Source organism: Haliotis rubra, unplaced genomic scaffold (assembly GCF_003918875.1).
Source record: "Haliotis rubra isolate DU_JTF1 unplaced genomic scaffold, ASM391887v1 Scf855, whole genome shotgun sequence".
Taxonomy (NCBI): Eukaryota; Metazoa; Mollusca; class Gastropoda; order Lepetellida; family Haliotidae; genus Haliotis; species Haliotis rubra.
Window position 1 is genome coordinate 225273 of NW_025767585.1, and position 21067 is coordinate 246339.

A 21067-nucleotide genomic window follows, 5' to 3' on the forward strand; every position below is an offset into this window, starting at 1 on the left:
TTTACACTGTTTGTAAACAAACATGGCTGCCCCCATTCTCAAAATTGGGGATTCTGTAAGAATTGATGACAGAGGTTCTGGAGTCTTTACTGCAGTAATTGATTTTGGAAATCTTGAAACGGAGTACTGCGTTCAAATTGAAGGTACGGATTTTGAGGCACGACTGAAAGGCAATCGTATAAGAAAGGTACCAACCAAGGATTTTGATCTATCGATCACAATACAGACGACGAATCGATTCCGTCAGGTATCAGAAACTGATATTGATGGGGTGATTACCCGCAATGAAAATAGAAACACTGCCAGGAAAACCCTGCCCGGTTTTGTTGTCCCTTTTAAACAGAAAGATCTTATTTTAGGCATGAGTTATGTTCGCACTGTATTAGCGACTAGTCACAACCATATGTCGCCGTCATGAACGACCTTTACCTTGGTGTACCGCTAAGTATTCTTACGCGAATGCTCGATTCTCTTCATATAAATTCACGTACGATTTGCTTCTTTTTAGAGTAATTTTAAGAATGACATTATATGATAAAGAGATTATTAACCTCGTGTGTTTACGTATCATTACTATCATATATTAGGAATGAAAATTATGTATTATGCTCGCATAAAAAAATATGTACATGTATTATGCTTGCCAAAGGCTCGCATGATACAATTTTTATTCCTAATATATTATATTAATGATACGGAAACACACGAGGTTTATAATCTCCATGTAGGAGTTGCTATCGGCTTATAACGTGCCAGGGTTTGTGGATATACTGTCACAGCTCAGCCTCATCTATCCTTTACACCAAATGGAATTTGTTTCTGAGTACAGTCAAGACTGGCTATTCTTTTGCACTGGAATTCTCTATGTAACACCCGTCATGTGAGTCATGTTACATACCTAGTCGTCGTCAGGTTCCACAGTGACAAGGTGTCTCGGATATGTGATTTCGGGACTGCATCTCACATGAAGCTGATACGTCAGCTGGTGCAGCTAAACATTGTTGAACAAGTTGAACAAACAAATTTGTGTGGTATTTACATCTGTCCTCATGCGTTATCCACACATTTTTCCTCCTCCACAGAATCCCATCGAGGGGTTAGTAGGGGTTCTAGTTTGTCGCTGGTTTCATCTTTATCGCCCTCGCTAGAAACAGGCTTCACTGTCATCTCAATGTCAGTGTCCGTCTGATGCTGGCTGTTACTGTTCTTTTTTCAATGCTGCTATTGGAATTGTCATGAGACTGGCCAACACAAGGGCAGCACCTGTAACAGGAGGGCTGATATTTATAGTCACTGATAATGCGTTTTGCATACACAGCTCGATATGACTTGTACATCTTAAAAGAGGCCAGACAGATCAGCAAATTCAGAAAGAGCCTCATGTTTGACACAATGTTCTAACAGAGCTGCCCGAGAACCACCTGAACACACGTACCTGACATCATAACTTAAAGAGAGACTCACCTGAACACATTCAGCCTACATCACGACTCCTCGAGACCCACCTGAACACATGTAGCTAGCAACATACCTCAAGAAGCCAAACACATATTTCCGCGAGACCCACCTGAACAAGAAATTAGGATCATAGTTCGCCGAGACCCACCTGAACAATAAATTAGGATCATAGTTCGCCGAAAATCATATTTCCGCGAGACCCACCAGAACAAGAAATTAGGATCATAGTTCGCCGAGACCCACCTGAACAAGAAATTAGGATCATAGTTCGCCGAGACCCACCTGAACAAGAAATTAGGATCATAGTTCGCCGAGACCCACCTGAACAAGAAATTAGGATCATAGTTCGCCAAGACCCACCTGAACAAGAAATTAGGATCATAGTTCGCCAAGACTCACCTGAACGAGAAATTAGGATCATAGTTCGCCAAGACTCACCTGAACGAGAAATTAGGATCATAGTTCGCCAAGACCCACCTGAACAAGAAATTAGGATCATAGTTCGCCGAGACTCACCTGCACACAAGTAGCTCGCATCATAGCTTCCCGAGACTTCCAGTACCATACCTACAGAGTAAAAATCATTTAAAGATGAAAATTGGCAGGCCGATCAGTTTATCAAAGATCCTTCGTTTTTCAGTTACATTATGTTCTTAATAATATTTATTAACGCGCATACATATGTACACTTGTAGATAAGTATTTGCAATTTCTATCAGCAAATTTAAAGTGTCTACATGTAATTGAAATAAACAATATGTACATTATGTTCAGAAGTATTACCTTTATACGGACACATGCATTTGAATATCAGACAGTGAACCCATGCAACATTTACTGTGTACACAAGTTCGGCTACCCGGCACCAAGAAACAACACACCTGCAAACGGAGGTCCTAGCAGCAGCGATACTCCTACAAATAGATTCTTAGCTCCATATCCAGTTGCCAACCGTTTCACTCCGACTAGATCCGCGGTGATTGGGTTGAACAGAGCTATTGGCCCTCCGGTATATATTCCATACAGACAAGAAAATATCACCTGTTGTAGATAGGAGCCGGAAAACAATGTGAACACCATAATGGTCACACCAGCTACACCGACTGTGCCCATGTGAAGAATCAGGGAGTCAATTGCAGGGTCGTTAGCAGCAAACCCGCCCAATACTCGAGCGATCATGCTTGATATTCCCATGGCTGTAAATAACATGGCCGACCTCTGTGGGCTCGTTCCTTTTGATTCCGCATAATTGGGGAGATGTATTTGGAAAGCAGATTCTCCCAAACCCCATGTAGCGAAGGATATCGCATACAAAAGGAAACTCACATTGGATAATATTTGTCTGAATTCATACATTATCTCCTTAAGTCGGTAGACAACGTAGCTGACTAGGTGCCGATTTGTGTTGTCTCCCTGCTCTAAATGGTTTTCACTTGTTGGTGATCTCTGATTCTCGAATGGAGATGGTCTCATGAGCATTGCCCACACACATGAGTTGGCGCCAACTCCACCCAGTATAAGAAACATTCCACTTAAACCGAACGTGTCCAGCAGAAATCGCACTAGTGGTGCGCCAATCAGCATTCCCCATCCTGCACCGGAAGTCTGAATCCCGGCTGCTAGAGGGCGATACTTGTCGAAATAATGGCCGGTGATTACAATGGCTGCTGTCTCCATGAAACTCATCCCAAGACCTGAAATGAAATTGATAGATCAAGGTACCACACCGGTAAAAACCTGCCCGGTTATTGTGTATGCTGAGAAAATAAATGCATATTATTACTGTTACAAGGCCCGGGTATATTCCATGATAGTGAAAATGAAATTTTCATTCACTGCGTGCATGTTTCATGATGTGCTCCTGAATATAGTCGGAGTAAACTTCTAAATTTGCAGTGAAATAACATTGGTGACAGAGGCCGACACTGGCGAACAAGACCGTTTCATCAGAACGACTGTGTTACGAAACCGTAGTCAAAGTAAATCCCAAATAGGAGATGAGCTTCACAGAGCTCCAGGCGTCTGAGTGACTGGACCGACGTCCCGCAATCGACAACACAGATGGAAGCATTGCAGCAAGAGTCAAGAGCGGCAGTGCTGGACCACCCGTATGTAGGAAAACGTTATGTTTTCTAATGGATCAAGGTTCACTTTGGTCTTGCTTGACAGGTGCAACAGGATGAATGTTTTTATGCCGTTGACTCAGTAATTCAGTAGGCTCAGTAATTGTGTTGGGTGGGATTACTGTCGCAGAACACCTTTACAGGTTATTCACGAGCATGTCACTGGGCAGTACTACCGTTACAACATCTTGGAGGCACACGTGGTGACATTTGCGAGCCGACATGGAAGTTTTTTTGTGAAGATGACACCAGAAGAGCACACAGAGTTCGTATTGTCAGTGAGAACCTCCATCTGGAGTGCCGCCATATAGCTGGAATATAGCTGTGTGCGGAGTAAAACTAAACTCACTCACTCCATCTGGAGCACATAACCACCTTACCATGACCAGCACTCAGTCCTAACCCACTGAACACGTCGCGGATATCCTTGGACGTCACCGTCAACATTCACAGGTCACTCTCAACGAACCGCAGCAGGAACAATCGGACGGAATGAACAAAGAACAAAGTTTTTTAAAATGATTTACGTTTAGTACCAGTATCTCACCAACAACGACGCCATAAGATGCAATGAGAATGTTGATAGAGTCGGCGAAAGAAGCGATTACCATGCCGACCAGTATCAATATTCCTCCGATGATGGACGAGAGGCGACAACCCAGCAAATTTACAAGCGAGCTTGTGATTGGTCCTGAAAAGATAAGAGCATGTCGTGGAAGAAGGTGGTGGCTGCTAGAGCAAGTATACCACGTTAGTCATTGTGTGTGAAGATCGCTGAGGCAATCAAGTTGGAATTCTTCTACAAGCACGAACTTATTTACCCGTCAACATCACTGTTCCCAACAACGTCGATCCCACCCACGACGACTTTACGACACCCTCCTCCATTTCCTCCAAAACAGCCGTAGTGATGACGCCGGTTGAGTAGTACAACATGCCAGCGATGACCACCTGTAGCCAGCTGACTGTCAGAATCACCCAGGCATATCCACGGTCAATATTCCTGCTAGTGGACATCTAAAACCAGGAATAGAAGAGTGTGACAGAAAACTGAGATACAAGTATAGAAACTTATCATACACAGTTACAGATACACAAGATTTACACAATACCATCTGTGGAGCACCTTTGTCTCATCTACCCAATTGGGACACGAAGACATGCTTAAGCAAGCTTGAACACACTTCTCACATTTATGTCTGTTGCAGACAAAACATGCGCGTGTAGGTGTTGTGTTTGGCTTTAAGTGGTGTTGGGTGAGGGTGAATATTTTCCAAAAAATTGACTTCTCCAGTTGTTTGCTCTTGGTGAAGACACAGAGATGCAGCAAGTGGAGTGGTGGAGATATCGTGGGACGCTAGGAAACATGTGCTACGGGTCGAACACCTTCCACATCATACACTGGCTCACAAGCCACATAGGCAAAAAGTAACTGGTAAATGTGTCTTTATGTGGTGAAATATCACATACCTTTCATATGTGTTGCACAGTGTGTCGTGCAAAGATATATCCATATATCTGCTCTATAAACTGATATCACAGGACTGTAAGGTATAATAGGGTTCAAGTCAGCCAAGTTCTAGATCAGTACCATCCACTGATTCCACCATAACTAATCTAGATATGTGGACGTACCCAATATACATGGACACCGATAAAGGTGCCATATGGCTGTAACAAATATATCGATGCACAATTACAACAGTGCATATTGTCGACGTTCTATGTCTTCTCCAGGATTTCCTTTCGAAGATTTCTAGCTCCTGTGAAACACCTGATTGGTACATTATTGTGGCACGTTATTTAAGTATGAAATCACCGTCACTGTGTACATGTACAGGTATGTCGAAAAGTGAGATGTTACTAGGTGTTACTTATCTTCATATTTTACATAGACTACGAATTTAATAGAGATAAAAGTGATTTGATGAGATTGGTTATAAAAGCATGTAAACTATACTTGACGAGATGCCCACACTGGATACTCATATACTACAAATCTGATGTACAAAAGAAAATTGACACCTACATAATGGGACTACTCTATAGTAAAACGTAACACCATGCTGAGTTTTAGCAAAGAAGATATATTCTGAGTACTATTTGATTTTTCTATGTGGGCTTGCTATGAAAAATGACACACATTTCAGGTTGTGGTGGTGCAAAGAAGAATGCTGTTTCGAATGATTTTACAGCACTTCCAGTTTGTTATAACATTATCCTCAATAAATGGGCATGTAAGAACCCCTATAACCTTTGGTATTATCGTGTACGTTCACATGAAGTTTGGAGTAAGCTGCTCACAGATAAAGTCTTTTTCAGTGGACACTGTGTATCCTCTGATGAAGTTCGGCGATTCCTCATCTCGCCATTGATCAAGAAGATCAAATTGTGTTTGTGCCTGGATGTCTTCAGTTTTCAAGTGATGATAACCTGCAACATGATGGCGCAAGATACCTTTGGTCAACACGATCACATCCCTGATATCACGTCAACCATCCGTGTCATCGCGGCTGTTGTGTTTCAGAGGAAACTGTACCATACCAGCAACTGTCAGTCAAAAGGCAATCAAAATACATGACAGTGAACATGATTTGGTAAGGTATGCTTTAGCTGATGAAATGTACAGATTCACTATCACTTTACATTTAGATCATGATATGAAATATCTGCAGATGGAAACCTAAATGAGACAATGACTTTAGTCATATACATCGAAAAGTGACACTTACCACGGTTTGACTTTATAGCTGTCATAAATGATTAAAAAGAAACTACATTGTTTTAGATAATATTGTTAGCTACATATACATGTACTGGTTCGTGAAATTTGGGTCAATTTTAAGTGGGACTGAAGTAAACTATTAGAACCTTTTCATCGACAAAGACTTATATGATGGACCCGTTGTTGATATACTGCAGTGACGAACATACATGACCAGCAAGATCTAAGTTTGATGAAGATGTATTACTTTGTTTCAGGTGTACCAAATAGCGTCTGACACGTCTGTTACTGAGACGTATACCAGTGCTGAAAACAAGGAGTTGCTATGGAAGCTCGTTCGTGTGTGTAAAGATAAAGGAGCATTCTGTGTCCAATTCTTTTAAATCAAAGGAATGTTTACCTACAGTGTCTGGGAGACATCTTCTCTTAGAGTTGGAGGCATGCATGGTTTTTATTGGTCGTCTTGCTCGTCTCTGTTGTGACGGAGGGCTCCTACCTTTGCATGGGCAAGATGTGAAGGGAAAGGAACATGCAAGATGACTCCGAGGCCAGAGGTTATTACACGAAACTCTTTCCCGTATGTTACTTATGGCTTCAAGAACAAGGGCCAACAAGATGAATTAACTGGAAGATGAATTTGCTACAAAAGATCTTGGATCAGGCATCAGGATATCAAGTGATACAGTAATCAAGGCTGTTGATAAAATCAGACAGGTTGGACGAATTTCAAACGTTTGGGTGAAGATACACTACTGCGTTTACTTAGAGCAGAGCGTGAAGCAAACTCCCTGAAGACAGGCATACATATGCAAATTGTGTCCAATCCATGTAGCAGGTATGAAAACCTGAGAGAAGAGGATTTGCACAAAGCAGGTATGTTATGGTATGGAATTTACGATCACCTTAGCGCTAAGATCGCCATGTACAACGGCACCCGATACTCCGCAAGGGTGTTCTTACTCGGTGGTGAAGGACCAGCATATCACTGCAGAATACACTGCATCTTAATTAGGTCTCTTTGCAGTCAGGCTGAACTTGGACATGCAAGGCAACGATGAACATGATGTTGCCATGACCATGTAGGCAGCTTCTCGGCATCAAAATCCAGTTGACCTAAGACTGTACCTTCTGAGTTGACAGACATTATTACTGGACATGTAGCCACGTGACGCACCCAAGCCAAGCCTGGTGAGCACAGGTTTGGTCTGGTTTGTTGTTTTACGCCGCGCTGAGTCTGGCCCTGATCATCCAGTGATCAACAGCATGAGCAACGTCCTACGCAACTGGGATACAATGACACGTGTCAACCAAGTCAGCAAGTCTCAACACCCGATCCCGTTAGTCGCCTCTTACCACAAGCATGGTTTACTGAAGACCAATTCTAACCCGGATCTTCACAGGTCGGTGAGCCGAGGGATAAATTGAAGGGTGGTATAAGTTGAAGGTTCATTGGGACCAGTGATCTTAACAAAATGAGGTAGCTCCAACTGAACTGAGATCTCACACACTTGTAATGCACAGGCAAAAACTGTAGTGTTGATAGGAATTGCCAGACTCTCCAATCCGGCCTCAAATATACTAAAGAGTGTGGAGGACAGGATTGCTAGAACACAGACATGGAGATGACAACAACTTAAGTCACAGTAAACAGCTCCTGTGTTGTTGCATATTGCAAGTCTGAATCTTACCCACGATGTATGCTTACTAACCTCCTGTCATGATGCGAACAACTAAATAGATTAGTAAATGACAAATTTTGTAGAAACTATTACACATTATACCATTAGTGATACTTTGATAGTAACATACAATTAAAAATGAAATTCGTGCGCAGTATATCATAAAAAAAAGACACTTGATGGATTACAACGTCTTCATTCTGTTATGTTGTTTCGGTGGAGATCTTATACCATTGTCGAAAGTAACTCTTGCTCCACAAGGATCTATACCGAAACATTGCATACAAATAAAATAATGGAGTTGCTATCGATTACTCATAAACTTCTAAAATGCAGGTTTAGCTGATCACAGAATGATATGCCCAACAATGTATACGGGGGGTATTATTTCACCAAAATTGAAGTGCCATAAAATATTCGTGTATCTTTTTCTGTAATAATTCTCCATTAAGACGGATAAATGAACAGGTTTATTTCAACCACTTTTCTCACTGTCACTGATACCATTGTGAAGCTAATAGTTTTAACAATGTCATGGACATAGCTTTATCATTCTTTAAGTAAAGTTCTTCTTTCGGTGGGTTTTGAAAACACTTGAATCTGTTATTTTTGCCATAATATCATGATTGATGCAAAATTCAAAAATACTTTGAAAATAGCATGTCTGTGCTGAAAACAAACCATGGCCTTATATTTCCACTCAATTGTGTTGATATATATAAACTATTTCAGAACAGATAGCACATTCCATTAAAATGCGTGTTCGTGTACATTTTTTTTTCACGCGTTACTTTGCTTTTCGTAACGGATAGATATATTCCATCAAAAGAAATGTAGGCTGTGCCACAGCTGTGGTGTCTTTGGTCTACCAACTGCTCCGGGTCACGCCGCGCCTCTCTTTGGCCTACCAACTGCTCCGGGTCACGCCACGCACCCTCGCCAGTCACACATAAGTGATCCAAATTATTAGTCACAGAGAAGTGTGTTTCTCTTCAAACCACTGATTTTGTGTCAGTAACAGAGTTTGCACATTCATAGTTTGATGTATATTAAGTAGAATTTATGTGTACATCAATAACTGAAATCTCATGTCACAGTTTAAGTCATCTTGTTTTATGGTATTGCTCAGCATGCCTAAAACTATCCTTCACAACCAGTTCACTGAGCATGTTTACTGCATGCTCACAACATGTGCACTGCTATACACACTACCAATAGCCCTTCCCCAACCGGGCCCTATTGTCTCTGAGCTGGGGCACTATCAGCTAGCTGTATGCCGGACACCTCGTAAGGACTCTGGTCACTCCACTTTTGTTCATCACAAGGAAAACATATCTGATCGAATGTATCAAAGAGGAATGTTCTCTTTGGATATTCTTGGAAATAGCTTTGGACTATCTCCCCAGGTATGGAATAAAGCCAGGCCCACACACCTGTCAGGTTCAGATGTCGCTGTATGTCGTTTACTTGTCTTGTGTCGTCTTTGTGCTGAATGTGTTTGCTCATATTATATAGCAAATGAAAGACATTTATCAGTCACAAATCCTTAGTCGAGATGTTGCTTTACTGATGAAAACTGACTAACTCAAAGACCAAGAGAGCAAATATGACTTACTATATATATGGCTGTCTCGAAGTGACATCTAGTTACATCAAGCCGTGTCTGTCACACCTGTGGTATTTGTGGATATCTACTCCATGTACAAGACAGTGATCCCATCTCTCAACAAATCAGCGGGCTGTGTGTGGCAAAACGACAGACGCGGCCTCTGTGTGAATCCCAGCTGTTGTGTCTTTGACCTACCTGCAGCTGCGCGCCTCTCTCACCAGTCACACATAAGTGATCCAACTTATTAGTCACAGAGCAGTGTGTTTCCTTTCATACCAGTGGCTTTATAAAACATGCTATGTTGATGATCACCTACGGTCGCACAGTATAATACAGATGAAAACACTGCCGCCATAGCGTTATAACAATGTCTTAAAATAGCACAAGCGTCCCCACGGCGTTTCAACTTCATTCTTCTCTCGTGTACATATTTAGCTACATTAAGTGAATAGCGCGTCTGACTTCAGAAGTAATAATCAAAGAATAAAAATATTCATTTCACTTGTAAGACTGAGAGTATAACGTTCACTCGAAAAACGAAAACCTTTGTCAACCCGAACTTATGAATGAATGTCGAAACTATTGAAGAAGTTGATAACCAGTCACGATAAAATATACAGGGAAACCAATTATAGCACACTGACTCGCTCTAAACTTTCTATAAAATGTATCATCGTCTGACTCCTGATTATCTGAACGATAATCCAACTAATAGTAACCTTCTCAACTCATTACACCAGTTCATTTCTAACAGTAACCGCTCCCAGTGATTATCACCACTACATATATATTCAATGTACCTCAAGTTAAATAACTGGATTTTCTGCTGCAGCTCTTTTCGTTGCTTGACGATGTTCTCTCAATATTCTTTCTCAGTTTTATTCATTTTTGTTAAATTAATTTATCTGAAATGTTTCTTTTGCTTTACTATTACAAACACACACACACATACACACGCACGCACGCACACACACACGCACACACACTTGCATACATCTTAGATCGTGTCGCATTGTAGATACAGACTATAGCACTTGAACAAAGGCTCACGCTTCAGTGGCTAATGCTAATTACCTGGCTCAAATCTCTTACCTAGCCATAATGAAATGTTGTCTTACAATGCCTTTTTATGGGTAGACTCTGGCTAAGTGAGAGTGAACCACTTGTGCTTTAATATTGCAAAAACACACACACACACACTTGCATACATCTTAAATCGTGTCGCAGTGTAGATACAGACTATATGTAGACCTTGAACCCAGGCTCACGCTTCAGTGGCTAATGTTAATTACCTGGCTCAAATCTCTTACCTAGCCATAGTGCAATGTTGTCTTAACACTAGTCTGTCTCACAGTCCCTGAACCACATTAATTTCCCTACTGCCAAGCCCTCTCTGCAGTGCTAAAGCCCTAAATAAAGCAAGTCTAGATTTCCTCAGGTTCAGAATCTCTGGTCTCCCTAGGGCTCCTTTTTAATATAAATGGGCTTGTTTGTTACTATCAAAATTATATATATTCAGAGACTAAGCCTTAGTCTATCTTAACACCTATTTGCCTTTTTATGGGTAGACGCTAGTATGTGAGAGTGAGCCACTTGTGCAGCGGGTCATAGTGAGCATGTCGTGCTGCCTGGCCCTCCCCAGACGTGAAAGTGAGTTTAGCTTGACCTGTACCTATAATTCACATATAATGCAAAATCATAATCTTGGTCAAACATTCATTAAACATTACATTAGTGACAACTTGTACCGTATGTCTCTGAGTAAAATATTGCATCCCTCAAATATTAACTCGTACAATATAACCGTACATACTCTCATAAAAAATACATTTCTGTTATTCCGAGTCCTGCTTGTTTCAAAGCTGGCTCCCAACACAACTAATCCTCCAAATCGACGCCTGATTGCATTTTTACTTTACTCTTCAAATTTGGCATACAGACGCACTGGAGATAAGCATGTACATGCTATAGGCGTCTACATGAAACACGTTCACACTGGAGATAAGCATGTACATGCTATAGGCGTCTACATGAAACACGTTCACATTGGAGATAAGCATGTACATGATATAGGCGTCTACATGAAACACGGTCTCACTGGAGATAAGCATGTACATGCTATAGGCGTCTACATGAAACACGTTCACGTTCATTAATTGGAGATAAGCATGTACATGCTATAGGCGTCTACATCCAATGCTGGAGATAAGCATGTACATGCTATAGGCGTCTACATGAAACATGAAAACACGTTCAATATTGGAGGGTTCATGAAACACGGTCTCACTGGAGATAAGCATGTACATGCTATAGGCGTCTACATGAAACACGGTCTCACTGGAGATAAGCATGTACATGCTATAGGCGTCTACATGAAACACGTTCACACTGGAGATAAGCATGTACATGCTATAGGCGTCTACATGAAACACGGTCTGAAACACTGGAGATAAGCATGTACATGCTATAGGCGTCTACATGAAACACGTTCACACTGGAGCATAAGCATGTACATGCTCATGGAGATAAGCGTCTACATGCTATAAACACGGTCTCACTGGAGATAAGCATGTACATGCTATAGGCGTCTACATGAAACACGTTCACACTGGAGATAAGCATGTACATGCTATAGGCGTCTACATGAAACACGTTCACACTGGAGATAAGCATGTACATGCTATAGGCGTCTACATGAAACACGTTCACACTGGAGATAAGCATGTACATGCTATAGGCGTCTACATGAAACACGTTCACACTGGAGATAAGCATGTACATGCTATAGGCGTCTACATGAAACACGGTCTCACTGGAGATAAGCATGTACATGCTATAGGCGTCTACATGAAACACGTTCACACTGGAGATAAGCATGTACATGCTATAGGCGTCTACATGAAACACGTTCACACTGGAGATAAGCATGTACATGCTATAGGCGTCTACATAAAACACGTTCACACTGGAGATAAGTACATGCTATAGGCGTACATGAAACACGTTCACATGGAGATAAGCGTACATGCTATAGGCGTCTACATGAAACACGTTCACATTTGAGATCATGCATGGAGATAATAGGCGTCTACATAAGCATGTACATGATACATGTACAAGCTATAGGCGTCTACATGAAACACGGTCTCACTGGAGATAAGCATGTACATGCTATAGGCGTCTACATGAAACACGTTCTATCATGAACCCCCTCCTTTCAAAATTCCTGGATCCACCCATGCTATCACAGGGAAGGGTCATGTGTGTAACATGTATAGGTGGTGACTGACTGACGTGACATGAACAAAATGAAATACAACTCGTGTCATTTATTTGGCAATAATACATTGAATTTACCTTTACCAATCGTGAAATGTTTTTGTTTAAGCTCCAGGTATGTGTAGCTCTGTATTCTACCATGACTTCAGTAAATACTGGATTGTGATTGGTTAATTAAAGTCATTCAGAGGTATATAATCACGTTATACAGGTCTCTGATTTTCCGTGCGCAATTATACATGGTTTACGGTAATGCACTATTTTATGTCTGTCCTCCACCATGGCTGAAATACAGTTACCAACTGTATGCTAATGACTAAATGCACCAACTATTTTGCATCATATCAGCATGTGTACATCGGGATAAGTGATATCCACTTGAAATACAGCCCCCATCAGTGTAGGCTGTGTTATGTCCCTGGTGCATTTACTCAGTAACACTGCCCTACTCACTGTTCACTAGCTGGGTCATATCGTACTGGCCCAGTCCTACCGTCAGCATGGCCTTGTGACCTACATGCAGATAAGAATGAGAAGTAAACTGTTTGTGGTTTAACAACAGGCACATGAGAATACACATGGAGAAACGTTAAGTTGACCGCTAATAGAACTATGTTCAAGTTCAGTGTGTATGATGAAACGTATGATAATAATGTGTAATCTAGCAATTATTACAAGTGTACGTGGTGGAAAATGCAGTTTGTGCACGTGCCACATGTCGGTATTAAATCTGCATGGTTACAATGTTAAATAATGTTTATGTCACTAGGGTACGAAGAAGATTATCGGACGTCCAGATATGTCAAATTATCGGTATGCATAACTTCGGTACGTCCTTTAAAGCAACTGGTGGGGAAATGGACTTGCACTACACAGTTGTCAGATATTTGGTCAGAAAATAACGGGAAGCGAATGAGGTGAAGGATCGCCCACGTTCTGAACGACCGAAGGTGACGTCAGATCGTGAAGGCTGGGCACTGTTGAGGCTCACTCGACAAAAACCAACCGCCACAAGCAAAGCTCTGAAGCATCACTCGTTAACATTTCGCCAGGTCTCTACGATAAACTGTCAGGAATCGCCGAAGAAGAGCCGGGTACAACTCTTGAATGGCCATCAAACGTTCTCTCCCGATCGATCATCACCAGTAAGCATGTTCCTGGTTGTTTGGGTGGATGGTTTGTTGTTTAACGACACACTCAGCAATATTACAACTATACTAGGCACATAAAGAAAGTGTGCATACAAAAATTTAAAATCTAAATTTATCAAACCTGTGTAGACACATAAGGATTTAAACTCAGAGATTAGTGACATGTATCCAACATGCATGCACGTGCCACGTTCCATGACGTCAGTGGGTTCGTCCTTGAGACGTGCAATACGTTGTTGCACGTGCATTCCGGGAAAGAGAAACAGAGCAAATGAATGCCACACAATACTGTCACTTTGGAAAGCTCAACCCCTGCCCTTGCGATCTTTCAAAAAATTAAACGGCTATTGAAAGGCATAGCATGCCAAGGCTCACGTCTGCACAACGTCATGAGGCCATTGGGATGGTCCGTGGGGGAATGTCTCAACGACAAGTGGCTGCACATTTCCACTGCCACCGGAACACCATTTCTGCACTACCAGAACACAAATGACGTCATCGATCGGCCACGTTCCGGACGTCCACGTGTAACAACGCCAAGACAGGACAGATGAATAAGGGTGACCCATCTTCGCTATAGGTTTCAGACTGCAGTGATGACTGCCCGAACCATCCCAGGACTTCGCCGTATCCACCCCAACACAGTTTGACAACGTTTACGTCATCACGGGATCAGACCACGACGTCCCGCCATACGGCCTATCCTGACACAACGTCATCGACAAGCTCGCCGAATGTGGTGCCGAAAACAAGTCCGCAGACCCTTGTTTTGGTGGAGAAATGTTGTTTTTATAGATGAGTCCAGGTTTAACATTTCCCATAGTGATGGACGTCAACGTGCCTATAGACGCGTGGGAGAACGGGGTTATGCACAGGCCTGTGTCTTGGAGAGGAATCGCTTTGGTGGTGATTCCGAGATGATTTGGGGTGGAATAACAGCACGCCAAAGAACTCCTTTGGTGATTGTTCAGGGCAACTTAACTGGTGTGGGCTACAGGGATCAGATTCTTCGACCTGTGGCAATTCCTTTTCTGCAACGTCATGGCCCTGGGTTAACAGTCCAACAGGACAATGCCCGCCCTCATACGGCAAGGGTTGCTATGGATTTCTTGCAACTACACAACGTTGACTTACTGCCTTGGCCTGCAAATTCACCGGATCTCTCCCCGATAGAGCATGTTTGGGACGAGATGGATCGACGTCTGCGCCATCTTCATCATCCGACAGATAACGTCCTTGGCCTTGCAACAGAACTTGAGAATCTGGCGTGACATCCAACAAGCCTTCCTTGCACGTGTGATAGGCTCTATGCGTCGTCGATGCACTGCTGTTCTCAATGCCGATGGTGGACATACCCGTAATTGAGCTTGTGACATGGTCGTTTGACCCCCTGTCCCGCTTGTGGACTCGTGACGTCATTGTGAATGACGTTTCAATTGAAATTCTCCCGACTTGTTATGGTCTCATGATCCCTCCATTAAAGTTTATATGTGCCTTTGACATTGTTATCGTACTTATCAACTGGGATAATATTTTGACAATGCACAGTTTCTTTATGTGGATAGTATATATGGCGGCGGTCCGTAAATAATTGATTCTGGACTAGACAGTCCAGTGATCAACAGCATGAGCATCGATCTGCGCAGTTGGGACCTGATGACATGTGTCAGCCAAACCAGCGAGCCTGACCACCCTTTCCCGTTAGTCGCCTCTTACGACAAGCATGGGTTACTGAAGGTTCATTCTAACCCGGACCTTCACGGGTATATACAATCAACAAATGCACAGTAGATGGTCTTGTTTGCAAGATTAGGCAATTCCATTCCGTGATTGTGGCCAGCACAAAAATGAGCGTGTTGACTCAACGATGTCATCAATCCACACATGTACCACATCCAGGGAATGGAAGGCGAATAATGCCCCGTTCGTGAGCTACTAACCACGCGTATGATTTTATTTATGTATGCCTAGTTGCACAGGTGTGTAAAGCGAGCGCATTTATGTGAATACATAAATGGCCAGATTAGCAGTGTTGATGCAGAAACAAATGTTCACTCCAATTAGTTTATAATTTCATGCACTAAAGATATTTGTTGTCAAAAGGTTATATTTTTATGTTGCAAAGTACAAAGTTCTAAAATAGTGTAGTAATTTTCATTGTAAAATTTAGTTCAGATGAGGTTCAGAAAGTCTAGCTTGGCTATAACTGTTATTAGTTTTCCAAAAAGTATTATCATGATTGTCATAACAGATTACTTCCCCTTATTGTGAGTGTTGCTCCTCATCAGAGCACATGGCTTGTCACTGCCTCCATGTTGGAGACATTCAGCTGTTTTAGTTGGCATGAACACAAATGTGAGTAGCATTGTTTGCTATTGTAATATATTTCAAGGCATAATAAGGTAATATTATTTGAAGGTTTTGTTAATTGTACATATTATTCATTTATCTTGTAACTGTTAATTTGAAGTAATTTACTTAGACTTGTCATGTAGTTTGACTGTTAGGAATAATTGAGTGTTAGGAATAATTTACTTAGCAAGTCTGTATTTCTGCTTTGTAGTTTTCTGAACCTCACCAAGCCAAAGAAAGAAGTCAAAGTGAAATTGAACATTGAACGTATACCAGAATAAATTATTGGTGCGAGTAAAGAATTTTTGTGTCTTGCATCCACAAGCAGTATAAGCAAACTTACATCCAGTGTATGGAAGGTGCACACATGTGCACGTGTATTTTGTCAATGTTAGTTGATTTTGTCACGTTTACAGCAACAGGAATTGTGTCATGTCTGTTTCCAAGTTTACGGTTTGTGGCTGTTATATCAGTTTGCGCTCAGTTGGAAGCTTACTGGGGTATAATGCACGTACATCAATGCCGATGAGAAGCAAACGACTAAGGGACTGTTCATAATGTATGGATAGGGGAGTGATGAGGATGTTTATGGAGAAGCATGTACAATGTGAATGGAACCACCCACCCACACACACCACCACCACCCCATCCCCCCACCACCCCCTCACACATACACACACCACCACCACCTCATCCCCCTCTCAGGCAGTATTTACAACCTCTGGCAAGGACAGTAATGTTTGTCGCTACTTGACCAGTTGAATTAAATATCACATTCGACACCAAAGGGTCGGAGAGGTAGGCTAGTTGGTACAATGTCGGAAGCCTATATCTGGAATCTCCAGCTGTGATATTAGTGGTATATTGTTAAACATTGCGGCATACAAAACCAACACACTCACTCGCTATTTGAAAGTGGCGATGAAATAGATGATCTAGATCATGCAGATAGTGCAGATAATGCATATGATCCTTTGAATAATGACGATGTATATGGCGAGATAAAACTGCCTATACCGAGCCTGTTGATAACAAACACCCTGTGAGACGAGCACTGGTACATGAAAGAGCCACAGAGAGGAATGGAAAGAAGGAGACTAGGACAGAGGAGAAAGCAACAAAACTCAACATTGAGTCTGAACTTATTGCTGTGATGAAGGGAATTGTAGTAAACAAGGGATGGAGCATGTTGAAGAAAACGGATAGGATGAAAGCAAAATTGAAAACAGAAACAGAAATTGCAACAGAAAGGGGATAATAAGGGGATAATATGTTTTATGAACTGTGTATGCAAACTCCCAAAAAAAAAAAAAACCCCCAAAAACAAAAAAACAAAACAAAAAACAACAAAAAACAACAATAAAAAAACACACACACAACCACCCCACCCTACCCCCTGATTACCAGACTTGGACTAGCCACAAATCTCTTATTAAAACTCTGGGTAGTCCCCATATATGCCATAACACCTACTCAAGGTTAGGACTTTTTATTCACCCATTCTGTTACAGAGTTGGTTTGAATTGAACAATTCTTGTGAGATATAATTAGACGCAAAATGTCCCATTCTCCTTAACTAACGTGACGGTTTTGTTGTGATATTAAAGCAGAAGTCCATAAATCCAGAAATACATTTTGAAAACTTTATGTAAAACCTTAATAAGGCGACCGTTCAATGAGCTTTACACCTGGTAAGAAGTTTGTAGTTACTTTTGCTATCTATATATCAGCTTGGGTTTTGCATTCTATGTGAGATGAGTGAGTGAGTTTAGTTGTACTCCGCACACAGCAATATTCCAGCTATATGGCGGCAGTCTGTAAATAATCGAGTCTGGACCAGTCAATCCAGTGATCAACAGCATGAGCATCGATCTGCGCAATTGGAAACCGATGACATGTGTCAACCAAGCCAGCGAGCCTGACCACTCGATCCCGTTAGTCGCTTCATACGACAAGCATGAGTTACTGAAGGCACATTCTAACCCGGACCTTCACGGGTGCTGTGTGAGATTAGATTGACCGAATGCCCTGCAATGAAATCGACTGTATAAAGGATGTAATACTGTACGCACACATGGTACATGGGTCAGGTTATAGATGTGCATGTTTACATTTTAAAATACAACACATACAGCAAATGACATTGTAATGATAACATTTCATCATCATCATCAGTTCAGACAGCAAACTGACATGAGTGTATTTCATATAAAAAGGCCTCATGGCCCACAGTACAAAAAATACATAATTGTTTGTTTGTGCGCATACAATACATATACATAAATATAATGCATCAATATATAGCAGTCCAACAGGTAGATTTCTCTTCGGGTAGATTGCTAGGCTTTTAATAACGTTGGTGCATAGCAACTGCTTGAACTAAAATACAGATGGATTTATATGATAATAGCTAGGAATAAACTGCATCCACTTGCATGGTAGTAAGGACATACAAATAGAAAGTGGTATTCGTCTTCTACGACACTTGATACATATTGCTATAGTATTATCTTCTCTGTCTTTATTGAAACGCAACTGTTGGACACCCAATTTTGCGATAAGCAACGAAATTTACATAAAATACGCCTCAAGTCTTTAATAGTGTTCAACGCAGTTATATACATTTCTGTTTCTAAGAGTGACTTGTACGATGAATAAACTTTAAGAAAGGAACTACTACCGATATCACTGTACCAATATCACTGCTCCAAGTTGGGAAACAGATATCCTTGCAGCGTTGCTTAAAAGTTGCAATAAATACATCTACGTCGCCAAAGTCCACACAAAAGAGATTCCAAATTTACACAATAGTTGAAGAACATGAGAGACCCAGCTGACATTTACATTCTCATCAAAGACTTTAAGCATTTCATAACAAGTCCGAGGATACCTATGGCTACTCATCCTTACGCGTCTACTCCAGTACCTGTATATGAACCATGAACATCACCAGATTGCCTGCCATTTACAATATGTATGCCCCAGAAAGTGTTGAGTGCATTTAGGATGTGAGAAGGTGTCAACAAGGTTTATGCCATGCAAAGGAAGAACGTCAATATCTTGGCTTTACTCCAGAATATAATCATCTCCATTACCAACCCTGACATTTCGGTCACCTACTATACAGAGTTCCAAGTCCATGCCATACTCCTGCTTAAGACAGGCTAGCTTAAAGGCCCAGTTCCTCAATACTGTCTGCCGCTGGGTCAACATATAGAGGGGACTCCGGCTGGATATAAACAAAACCAAGAACAAAGGGATTGATATTATAGTTCACAACACACTGTTCTCCAATTCTGCGTGAATTGTCAAGGCAGAGGCATTGTCAAACTGTATGTATGCAGCAACACCACCTCCTGAGTATCTACCGGAGCGTTTTACCCTTCGTGATGGAAAGCATATTTAATTGTCAAATAAGTGGTTTCAATGAAAGCAAACACTTCAAACTGTTTACAGAACAATAAAACATCAAGGTAATTTAGGTGCAAGTGAATCCCTTGGATGTTTCACGAACATATGTTTAGAACTAGACATTGCTTACTCGCGTCCTGCTCAATGAGTCCCTTGTACTCAAAAACCCGCATATCGTCTTCAAAACCATGGCTGCGTCTCTTTGGCGAGTTCCTCTTGTTCTGATTCTTTTTCGGATCTTGCGTGATGGCACCGGGAACCGCCACCACTGCAACCGGAAGGATTTCCACTAACACCTGCCGAACGTGTCACAACTGCTTCGGACACTCACCGTCTGGCACATACGCCCGGTTTCCTATAAGAAGCTTATCAAAGGACAAGCAGGCTGTTTTACCCTCTTCACAAGCCCGGGTCACATGAGGAATGAGTGCAGCTCTAACTTCTTGTCCTAAAGCTCTGAAATTTCACGATAATTGGTTTGCTCTATTTATTGCCGAAATGGTAAGCTCGATCGATTTGCATTTCTGATTGATTGTCAGTTTTTTAGTGTATCGCTCAGAAAAGATCTCACCACACTTTCTGTTTCCGCCCTGGACTCAGATGATGTCAAACTAAGACTGTTTGTTACAATGTTTTTTCTTCTACTCTGGTATATCATTGTATCAACTATTTCTTCTATTAATTCTATGCTTACTATTTTACCTTTTCAGACCATCATGTTCTATTTGAACTCATCTCTCAAACAGTCGAATTTATCATTTAGTTGTTTCATTGCTAACAGATGCCTTTCAAAAGGCCAACGGTGTTCTCATCGTAATATGTGTCCAGTTCACAGTTATCGGAGACCGCATAATCTCTGCATGTTAAGGTAGACTGACGGGTCGTTTTACCGGATTGTGAGGCTCCTCCTCTAGCCCGGGATCCCAGGTTCGACTCCACGTCTGAGCACAGCTCTAACCATCTTGGCAGAAAGGGGGTCTAACGATAGTCACCATTTCCCGCAAAGCCACAAATGCACTAGCGCTGACCACTACAGTTACTGACTGTGTTATGCCGAACGGGTAGGCTACCACCCTGTCCCGCAGCCAAGGTTGAGGTACAGCCATATTTTAAATTGGCGATTAAAGAGTTTCCCAGTTGTGATTAAATTAATCACCTTAAATGACAGTTTGCGACTTCGGGGTAGAAAGCTGCCAATACGACACCACCACGAGTCGATCTCATGTTCTAAACAAAACATGATTTTCTCTCTTTGAAAACACAGTCCTCCACAATGTCTA

General features: G+C 41.7%; 1 protein-coding gene across 1 annotated transcript; it reads right to left on the reverse strand.

Moving 5' to 3' along the window:
• Positions 1-562: 562 nt before the first annotated feature.
• Positions 563-20893, reverse strand: LOC124262785 (monocarboxylate transporter 12-like). Its single transcript, XM_046697325.1, has 8 exons — positions 20746-20893; positions 19918-20055; positions 7815-7909; positions 4403-4598; positions 4129-4272; positions 2340-3152; positions 1975-2025; positions 563-1263 (listed from the first exon to the last, which is right to left on the reverse strand). The coding sequence occupies exons 1-8, from the start codon at positions 20891-20893 to the stop codon at positions 1199-1201; spliced, it is 1650 nt and encodes a 549-aa protein (XP_046553281.1). The 3' UTR covers positions 563-1198.
• Between the last annotated feature and the right edge of the window lie 174 nt (positions 20894-21067).